This window comes from Mus pahari, chromosome 14 (assembly GCF_900095145.1).
Source record: "Mus pahari chromosome 14, PAHARI_EIJ_v1.1, whole genome shotgun sequence".
NCBI lineage: Eukaryota > Metazoa > Chordata > Mammalia > Rodentia > Muridae > Mus > Mus pahari.
In genome coordinates, this window is record NC_034603.1 from 64,745,908 (window position 1) to 64,756,668 (window position 10,761).

A 10,761-nucleotide genomic window follows, 5' to 3' on the forward strand; every position below is an offset into this window, starting at 1 on the left:
AATGCATAGAAACAAACACTTATCTAGGACTAGCTGGTTACTCTGGGTCTTTTGTTGTTCTATATCAATTTGAGGATTTTCTTTCTATTTATGTGAGGAGTGAGATGAGGATGTTGATTGTGATTTCATTGAATCGGTAAATTGATTTGGTAGGAAGGTCTTTTTTCACAATGTTAATTCTACCAAGCTATATGCTTGGGAGGTCTTCAAATTCTAGTATGTTTTTTTTAAATTTCTTTCTTTACACATTTAAAGTTTTCATTGTAGGTTTTTTTAACCTCTTTTGTTGTGTATATCATAAATATTTTATTTTATTTGAGAAACTGGGAAGAGGAGCGTGTCCATGATCTCTTTCTCAGCATGCTTGTTACTCATATGTATTAAGACTGGTAAATTTTGAGCCGGGCATGGTGGCGCACGCCTTTAATCCCAGCACTTGGGAGTCAGAGGCAGGCGGATTTCTGAGTTCGAGGCCAGCCTGGTCTACAGAGTGAGTTCCAGGACAGCCAGAGCTACTCAGAGAAACCCTGTCTCAAAAACCAGAAAAAAAAAAAATTTGGGCTGGCAAGATGGCTCAGTGGGTAAGAGCACTGACTGCTCTTCCAAAGGTTTTGAGTTCATATTCCAGCAACCACATGGTGGCTCACAACTACCCTTAATGAGATCTGACACCCTCTTCTGGAGTGTCTGAAGTCAGCTACAGTGTACTTATGTATAATAATAAATAAGTCTTTGGGCCAGAGTGAGCAGGGACTGAGCGATCGGAGTTGACAGGAACGAGTGGGGCTGACTGGAGTGAGCAGAGGTCCTAAAGTCAATACCCAACAACCACATGAAGGCTCACAACCATCTGTACAGCTACAGTGTACTCATACACATAAAATAAATAAATAAATAAATAAATGGGTAAATAAATAGATAAATGAATAAATCTTTTTAAAAAAAGACTGGTAAATGTTGTATGTCAATTATGTATCATAACACTTTGCTGAAATTATGGATAATTTCTACAATTTTTCTAGTCAAATTTTGGGAACATTGAGTATAAGATAATATAATCTTCAATTGAAAATAAAAATAAATAAATAAATAAGCACAATGTTGCTGTCTGTAGACAAACCAAAAGAAGGCATCAGATCTTATTATGGGTGGTTGTGAGCCACCATGTGGTTGCTGGAATATGAACTCAGGACCTTTAGAAAAGCAGTCAGTAAAAAAAAAAAAAAGAAGAGCAGTTAGTGCTCTTACCAGCTGAGCCATCTCAACAGCCCCATGAAGTCATCTTTTGATCTTGTTTTTACACTTCTAGAAAGAATGAAATTTCTCTAGTTTGTAGAAGTAGAAACAGACTCTAGGGGTGGTTAAAGTACACTTTCTTTTCTTCTTGTTTTTTTTTTTTTGTTTTTTTGTTTTTTTTTTTGTTTTTTAAAGATTTATTTATTTATTTTATATATGAGTACACTGTAGCTGTCTTTGGACACCAGGAGAGAGCATCAGATCCCATTACAGATGGTTGTGAGTCACCATGTGGTTACTGGGAATTGAACTCAGGACCCCTGGAAGAGCAGTCAGTGCTCCTAACCACTGAGCCATCTCTCCATCCCCCTTCTTGTTTTTTTCTTCCTTTTTTTCCTCAACATAACAAAAGATGTCCCAATAGTGCAACACTTAGTTCCTGGTACTTGCACAAATGTAACAAAGTTTCCTCTATGTGCAAGTCTATTTGATTAGTCCACTTTGTATGACCACAAGATGATGATGTCTCATTCTTTCAATGGTTTCTTAATTTTCTTCTCTCCTCACAGCTGGTATATTTGATCCCTATGTTCCACCAGAGGGTGATGCTCGAATGTCATCTCTTTCAAAGGAAGGACTGACGCAGAGAACTGAGCGGTTGAGAAAGAATGTGGCATCACAGCTGGCGTAGGTGTCCCAGACAATTAGGCTTCAGTATTCTGGGCTGAGAAGAACATGGCGATATTTAATTCTTATTGTGTTATATGATATATCATATTGATTTTCCTCTCTCTCCATTTTTATGTGTTTTACCTTCATGTAAGTATATCACATGTGTGCAGTGCCTGTGGAGACCAAAAGTAGGCATTTGATCTCTTAAAGCTGGAGTTAGAAGTGGCTTTGAGCTGTCATATATTGATACTGGGAACCAAACCCAGACCTTTGCCAGAGTAGCAAATGCTCTTAACCATTGAGCCATCTCACCGGACCCTTTTTTCTCAGCTTCTTCTTCTTCTTCTTTTTTTTTTTTTTTTTTGAGACAGGGTTTCTCTGAGTAGCCTTGGCTGGCCTGGAACTCACTATGTAAACCAGTATAGCTTTGCATTCATAGAGATCTGCCTGCCTCTGCCTCCTGAGATCAAAGGCTTGAGTTCCCGAAGCCCTGCTGCCTCCCCTCTTCAAGGCACCACCATACCCTGGCCTGCTTGTTCTTTCTTTACATTTGATGTGACAGAGAGTTTAATTTATAGTCTAGACCCATTCAGACAGTAATCATTAAATGGGAAGATGGACATGGGGGATTAATGTGAATTGTGAGTTATGGAGATTATCTGAAGATGTCATAACTTTATTGCAGTTTGTGTGTGTGTGTGTGTGTGTGTGTGTGTGTGTGTGTGTGTGTGTGTGCTCGCTAGCTCCTCCCACAGAACAAATGTGGAGGTCAGGACAGCATGTGGGCGTCAGTCTTTCCCTTCTACCATGGGAGTTCCTAAGATTGAATTCAGGTTGTGTAGATTGGTGGTACACATCTTTATCTGCTGTGACATCATCTTTAGGATGGTTTTCTTGCTTTAATTTTACAGAATTCGAAAAATAAAAGAATTTGATGCTAATTTTAAAACGAAAGACTTCCCTGAAAAAGCTAAGGATATTTTCATTGAAGCTCACCTTTGTCTAAACAAGTAAGTGGCCGCCCCAGCCCCATCTTATGTGTGCTCAGTCTCTCCCGAGGCTGTTCTAGGCACGCTCCCCTCCCCCTTTTTCTTCAGGTAAGGAATCTAGAAACTTCTAAGTGAGAAGCAGTGTCTGAAGATGGTGTTTCTTTTCTCCCTGCTTTTCCTGTAGTCTTTGTTGTTGTCATTGTTGTTGTTTGTAACAGGGTTTTTCTGTGTAGACCTGGCTGTCCTGTACTCTTTGTAGACCAGGCTGGCCTGGAACTCACAATGTTCACCTGCCTCTGCCCTCCCCCCTGCTAGGACTACAGGTGTACCCCCCTGCGAGGGGCTGGCTTTTACTTTCAGGAGGAGGAGCAGCTCAGGATGCAGCCCAACCTTTCCTTCAACTTTTTTTTTTTTTTTTACAGTTTCAAATATATGTTTTAAAAGAGTTATTTTATGTATATGAGTACACTGTTGCTGTCTTCAGACACACCAGAAGAGCGCATCAGATCCCATTACAGATGGTTGTGAGCCACGATGTGGTTGCTGGGAATTGAACTCAGGACCTCTGGAAGAACAGTCAGTGCTCTTACCCTCAGAGCAATCTCTCCAGCCCCGATTTTCCTTTTTTTTAAAAAAAGTTTTTATTAATGCTTTGAGGATTGGGCCATGTTCATCCCCCACTGGTCTTTCTAGCTCCTCTCAGATCCACACCCTATTTCTGGATAACCCGCCAAGTTCAGCTTGTACGGCTCATGTATGTGCATGAGTCTAGAGCTGGGCGCTGCAGCTTAGTTGACCTACTTTAAAGGAGGCTCAGCCTCTCCCTGGAATCCATTAACTATCTCTAGCTCCTCCCTAAGCCATTTCAGAATGGTGACTGGCTGGATTTTAGGCTGCAGTCCCAGCTGCTGTGAGGTCGTGGGCATGGTGGTCCCATCATGCCCAGAGGACTGCCGTGGTCGCTGTGCACTCTCATCTGTGACAGTCCCTGCCCAGGGGAGGAGGCTGTCTCCTTTCTTTCCTCTCTTCAGTCTTCATTTTCATTTCACACTGAGATCTGAGCAGAGAAAGACCTTCATCTGTGTCCTGGTGGGCTGGGTTTCCAGTCCATCTTAGTCAGGGTTTCTAGTCCTGCACAAACATCATGACCAAGAAGCAGGTTGGGGAGAAAAGGGGTTTTTCAGCTTACACTTCCATACTGTTGTTCATCACCAAGGAAGTCTGGACTGGAACTCAAGTTGGAGCTGATGCAGAGGCTATGGAGGGATGTTCCTTACTGGCTTGCTCAGCTTGCTCTCTTATAAAACTAAGATACCAGCCCAGAGATGGTCACACCCACAAGGGGACGTCCACCTTGGGTCACTAATTGAGAAAATGCCTTACAGCTGGATCTCGTGGAGTCATTTCCCCAACTGAAGCTCCTTTCTCTGTGATAACTCCAGCTGTGTCAAGTTGACACAAAGCCAGCCAGCACACAGTCCTTCCTTGGTGATGCAGGACTCTGGGGAAACGTAGCATCTAAGTCCAGCATCCTGCACTTCAGGAGCCCAAAGATAGGGAGAAGAGGTCCGAAAAGACCCATGGCCGTGCTTCACCAGTCCAAAGCTGACAGTGTATGAGGCTGGTCATTGGCACTGATGCGGAGATAAGGAACTTTTTTTTTTTTTTTTTTTTGGTTTTTCGAGACAGGGTTTCTCTGTGTACCCCTGGCTGTCCTGGAACTCACTCTGTAAACCAGGCTGTCCTCAAACTCAGAAATCCACCTTCCTCTGCCTCCCAAGTGCTGGGATTACAGGAGTGTGCGACCACTGCCTGGCTTGATAAGGAACTTTTTTTTTTTAAACTTACTTATTTATATGAGTACACTGCATCTGTCTTTAGACACACACTAGAAGAGTGCATTGGATCTCATTACAGATGGTTGTGAGCCACCATGTGGTTGCTGGGAATTGAACTCAGGACCTCTGGAAGAGCAATCAGTGCTCTTAACCACTGAGCCATCTCTCCCGCCCGATAAGGAACTTTTAATTCTTGTAGAATGTTGGACCTTGTTCCCTCTACCAGGGCAGAGCAAGAATCAGCTCCAAGTCTTAGTGGATATCCTTGCCCACCTAAAAGATGTGGTCTTTGGCTAGGTGGTGGTGGCACATGCTCTTAATCCCAGCAGAGGCAGGCAGATCTCTAAGTTTGAGGCCAACCTAGTCTACAGAATAATTTCTAGGACAGTTAGGGATACACAGAGAAACCTTGTCTTGAAAAACAAACAAGCAAAAAGATGTGATTTCAGAGAAATTTCTTCTTGCTCCAGAAATATAAAGCATTAATTGCTATTAAATGTTAAAGTTTTGTGATAATTCACAAATTAATATATTATATGGTTTATATATATAGAAAATGTTTGAATAAATGAACTGTTTCTCTATTTCCTTTTTTTTAAAACATTTATTTATTTATTTATTTATTTTCGAGACAGGGTTTCTCTGTATAGCCCTGGCTGTCCTGGAACTCACTTTGTAGACCAGGCTGGCCTAGAACGCAGAAATCCGCCTGCCTCTGCCTTCCGAGTGCTGGGAATAAAGGCGTGCGCCACCACGCCCGGCTTATTTATTTATTTATTTTTCGTTTTTCGAGACATTTATTAACTCACTTTGTAGACCAGGCCGGCCTCGAACTCAGAAATCCACCTGCCTCTGCCTCCCAAGTGCTGGGATTAAAGGTGTGCGCCACCATCGCCCGGCTTATGCATATCTTAGGTATGAGTGTTTTGCTTGTAAGTATTGCTGTATACCATTTGCATGCATTGTCTTCGGAGTCCAGAAGAGGGCACCCTACAACAGATGGTTGTGAGCCACCAAGTAGGTGCTGGGATTCAAACCCAGGTCCTCTGGAAGAGCAGACAGTGCTTTTAACTGGGAGCCATCTCCCCAGTCCCTGGAGGGTCCGTGCTTTTCCTGTGGTTCTGGGGACTGACCCCGCCTGCAGGCTTGGTGGCAGGCAGCCCCTGAAGGGTCAGTCTGGGGACTGACCCCGCCTGCAGGCTTGGTGGCAGGCAGCCCCTGAAGGGTCAGTCTGGGGACTGACCCCGCCTGCAGGCTTGGTGGCAGGCTCCTTTACTCACCGAGCCTTCTTTTCAGCCCATTTTCAGGTTTCACAGAAGGGATCATAAAGGTAAGAATCAATGATAAATCTCTCTCTCTCTCTCTCTTTTCTAGCTCAGACCATGACCGGCTTCATACCTTGGTAACGGAGCACTGTTTTCCGGTAGGTTTTCATTCTTAGAAAGGTGGAATGGCTGAACAGGTGAATTCTAGACACCACTGCTGGGCTTCCTTTTGTTGCTGTTTTTTGTTAAAGATTTACTTAATTATACATGAGTACACTGTAGTTGTCTTCAGACACACCAGAAGAGGGCATCAGATCTCATTACAGATGGTTGTGAGCCACCATGTGGTTGCTGGGATTTGAACTCAGGACCCCTGGAAGAGCAGTCAGTACTCTTAACCGCTGAGCCACCTCTCCAGCCCTTGTTGCTGTTTTTCCTTTCTTTTTCTCTTTTTTTTGGGGGGGGGGTTGTGGGGGGATGACGGTCGGGTCGGGTCTCGCCATGACCAATTCATAGTCCTCCTGCCTCAACCTCCCTGGTACTAGGATTACATTTATATGCCATTTCCCTGGCTTTGGAAGGGAAGTCTTATTTTCTTTCTTCCTTCCCCCATTTTTTTATTTTATTTTATTTATTTATTTATTTTTTTTTGGATTTTCGAGACAGGGTTTCTCTGTATAGCCCTGGCTGACCTGGAACTCACTTTGTAGACCAGGCTGGCCTCGAACTCAGAAATCTGCCTGCCTCTGCCTCCCAAGTGCTGGGATTAAAGGCATGCGCCACCATGCCCGGCCCCATTTTTTTAAATATCCTTTTCTCTTTAATTAATCAATTAATAAAAAAGATTTATTTATTTTATGTGAGTACACTGTCACTATCTTCACACATAGCAGAAGAGGGCATCAGATCCCATTTCAGATGTTTGTGAGCCACCATGTGGTTGCTGGGAATTGAACTCAGAACCTCTGGAAGAACAGCCAGTGCTCTTAACTGCTGAGCCATCTCTCCAGCCTTATTTACTTACTTATTTATTGATCTATCCATCTGTCTATTTTTGATGTGCATTGGTGTTTTGCCTGCATCTGTGTCATGGGAGGTTGTCAGATTCCCTGGACCAGGAGCTTCAGACAGTGGTGAGCTGCCATGAACTGCTGGAGTTAAACCCGGGTCCTCTAGAAGAGCCACTGCTGTTAACTGCTGAACTGTCTTTCCAAGTGAAGTCCTTTATGTTTAGTTGAATCATAATGATTTGGCACAGATTCTGATGAAGGCGGTGGGAAGTGAGGAAGAGAAGCCCTCAGTGGGCAGTAATGAGCCACGGGGTGCAAGTCCTCAGGTTGGGCGTCAGCTCTGAGAGACCTCGCTTCATACGTCTACCCTGGAGGAAAGGTTTTAGCCAAAATGCACAAGGCGTATATCACATAGTGACAGGGGTGCTTGGTAGGAGCCCCGAGGATTGGAGGCCCTATAGTTCAGTTCTAGAATAAGAACTTCACTCTCAGAAACGATGTGCTGTAGCTCTGGCAGCTCTGGAAACCACTCCCTTTCACTGCTGACATGTGAGGGATAAAATGAAAATGAGAGAGAAGCCATGTGTACTGCCAGTGGAAGTACATGAGTGATTAGCAGGTTGTGTAGGAGGAAGTGGTGCGTGGAGTAGCCGGTCCTGTGGAGAGGTTTCAGTGCCATGTAGAGCAGTGCCTAGTGGCCCTCCTGGAGGTGGGTGGATCATCAGTAGTGCTTTAGTAAGAATGGAGCTGAGAGGCAGGCGTGCCCAGTAGCTCCATCAGACCTTGGGGACATGGGCTAGAGATGTCTGAGAGATTAAGCACTTGCTGCCTTTCCCGGTGACTGGAGTTCAGGTCCCAGCATCTATGTCAGGCGGCTCACAATGCCCTGTAGGTCCCAGGGGACCATAGTGTTGGTGGGAACCTAGATACATGTAGCATACACTCAGCACACACACACACACACACACACACACACACACACACACACACAAGTTTTAACAAATTAGAAAGGTTAAAAACAGTGAGTAGTTTGAGAGATGTCTCAGTAGTTAAAAGCACTAACTTTTCTTTCAAAGGATGCAGATTAATTTCCCAGCACCCACTTGGCAGCTCACAGCTGCCTGCAATTCCAGTTCCAGGGCCTCTAAAACCCTCTTCTGACTTCCATGAACACCAGGCTTGCACTTGATACACAGACATCTATTGCAAGCAAAACATCTATGTGCATAAAAACGTAAAATAGAAAATTAAAAATAAATTCGTAGAAACTTGGGCAGAGAGCTGGGCCTAGTTGCTTTTATCTATAATTCTAGTGACTGAATCAGTGGTACTACTGGTTACAGACTGAGACCTTGTCTCCGCTCCATTCCCACCCCTAAAATGGGGAGGAAGATTGGAGGCACTTCCTGTTGGTTGCAGCATTGCAGACATAGGCTGGGCAGTGCCTCACAGGAGGTGACCCCAGTGAACTCTTCTCTTCTCCCTCAGGACATGGTCTGGGACCTCAAGTACAAGACTGTGCGCTGGAGCTTTGTGGAATCCCTAGAGCCGGCCCAAGTGGTTCATGTCCGTTGCTCAGGCCTGGTGAACCAGAGCAACATGTATGGCCAGGTCACCGTGCGCCTGCACACTCGGCAGGTGGGGTCTCTGTTCTCTCCAGCCTTTCTTTACTCCGTGTTAAGTACAGTAGACAGCCTCGGGGATGCTAGAAAGCATCGGTCAGATCTAAGCAGTAAGGTCTCGGGCTTCCATATGGTTAGTGGGATCAAGAGCGTCCTGCCTTTGTGTATGCTGTGCTTGTCTGTCGTCTTGTCTTGTGAATGTGTGCCTGCCTGTATGCCATCTGATGTCTGACTGCCACCCTGTCTATCCCTGACAAAGGACTTTACTCTATTTATTGAATAGCACAGAAAACAGCATAGAAAGGAGATGTTGGAGTCTTGAGCAAAATCTTTAACAGAGTTTTACAAGGGCACGAACTTTGCTGACCCCAACTGACCCTGAAGCACTCAGAAAAGTAAATGGGAGTGCAGCCATGTTATCAAGGCTCCTTCTAGCATATCTGGGGGATATTTGTTGTATACGGTTGCATTCAGTAAATCATTAGCACAGCATACCTGTATACAGTATTCTGGGTCAGGGGCATGCAAGGGTACATAACTATGTGTAACTAGGCTGTAAAAGCAGATTGCCTGGGAGGTCCAGGGCATGAATTATATTGTTCTCTTAAAGGCTAGTGAAACTCAAGCAGGCTGGGGCACAGTAGGATTGCAGGCTAAGTCTTAAATGATCTCAGGGCACCTTGAGGAACAATATGTCAGCAACTTTTTAGTTCTAAATAATTTTATTTTTATTTAATTTAAAATTTTTTGTTAAGATTGTTTCAAAAACAATTGTATGACAAAATAAAATAAGACAAAATCCTCTGACAGGTCAGATTTTATTTCATCATTGCAGACTTTGGCCATTTATGATCGGTTTGGCAGATTGATGTATGGACAGGAAGATATGCCCAAGGATGTCCTGGAGTATGTGGTGTTTGAAAGGCACTTGATGAACCCGTATGGGAGCTGGAGAATGCATGCCAAGATTGTGCCCCCGTGGGCACCCCCTAAGCAGCCTATCCTCAAGGTAAGGTTGCATGCTGTAAGAGCAAATGTGAAGCTGTATGTAGATAGCCTTGTCATACTCAAACGCTCTTCTTGGGCTCCACCTAGTGGCAAGATGGAGTGATGCAGCTCTAGGGAAGGGGAACTTTCCCTGGATGCTGGTGAGGGGGGAGGATGTTCTAGGCGAGCTTGGTAGGTAACTTGAGTTCCTCCTGTTCTTTTCAGACCTTGATGATTCCTGGTCCTCAGCTGAAACCCTGGGAGGAGTACGAAGAGACACAGGGGGAGGCCCAGAAGCCTCAGTTAGCCTGATGGTGTGATTGACTCCCAAGGAGCCTAGCAGTGGTGGTGAACACCTTTAACCCCAGCGAAGGCAGAGGCAGGTGGATTTCTGTGAATTCAAGGCCAGCCTGGTCTACAGAGCAAGTTGCAGGACAACCAGAGCTGCACAGAGAACCCTGTCTCAGAAAAAAAGAAAAGAAGAAAAGAGAAGAAAAAAGAAAAAAAGACTCCTGAGAGGTGCTTGGGTGGGCTGCAAAGTCACCTCTACCCCGAAGGCTCCCTAGCTGCCTGGGTCAGCAGCCCCCCAAGCCCCTCACAGTCATGGCTGATTGTGTGGCCGGGTGGTGGCTGGGTGTCCCGCCTTGGAGCATCTTCTGTTTACAGCTATGTTCAGCTTCTGAGTTGAAATGAGAAGCAACAGGAGAGAGAGAGAGAGCAAACACAATGCTGGGCTTTTCCCGGCAGCAGAGAGCTGTGGCATCAGACCAACAGCTTTCTTTTTTCTAATATAGGCCAGGTCAGCATTTGGAATAAAATACTGTCAAAGAGTTGAATAAACTGTGTGTCCTGTACATTTTCCCTGGTTCAGACTGGGATGGAGCGGTTCCGTGACATCAGGCATGAGAAAGCAGTTATGAATGATGCAACTTCCAGAAACTTTAGATGGGAAGACTTTGGAGTGTCTACAAACTAGGGCACCCTGCTGCAGTCCTGTCATCTGGGAAGTTGGGGGGAGAGGAGGATTGGGATCTAAGATGTCGTCCTTGGCTACACACCGTGTAAAAGTCAGTCTGGCCGGGCGTGGTGGCACATGAGCTAGATGTCGTCCTTGGCTACACACCGTGTAAAAGTCAGTCTGG

The 10,761-nt window shown here is 44.9% G+C and overlaps 1 protein-coding gene across 1 annotated transcript in view; it reads left to right on the plus strand.

Annotated features, from left to right (window-relative positions):
* Mrpl45 (mitochondrial ribosomal protein L45) overlaps positions 1-10,035 on the plus strand; it is a 14,577-nt gene extending 4,542 nt beyond the window's left edge. Inside the window, exons 2-7 of the mRNA XM_029546137.1 lie at positions 1,806-1,923; positions 2,820-2,918; positions 6,110-6,158; positions 8,499-8,648; positions 9,468-9,641; positions 9,845-10,035. Of these exons, the coding sequence (XP_029401997.1) occupies positions 1,806-1,923; positions 2,820-2,918; positions 6,110-6,158; positions 8,499-8,648; positions 9,468-9,641; positions 9,845-9,931 (677 nt within the window). The 3' untranslated portion in view covers positions 9,932-10,035. The remainder of the gene's footprint in view (positions 1-1,805; positions 1,924-2,819; positions 2,919-6,109; positions 6,159-8,498; positions 8,649-9,467; positions 9,642-9,844) is intronic.
* Positions 10,036-10,761: the final 726 nt, after the last annotated feature.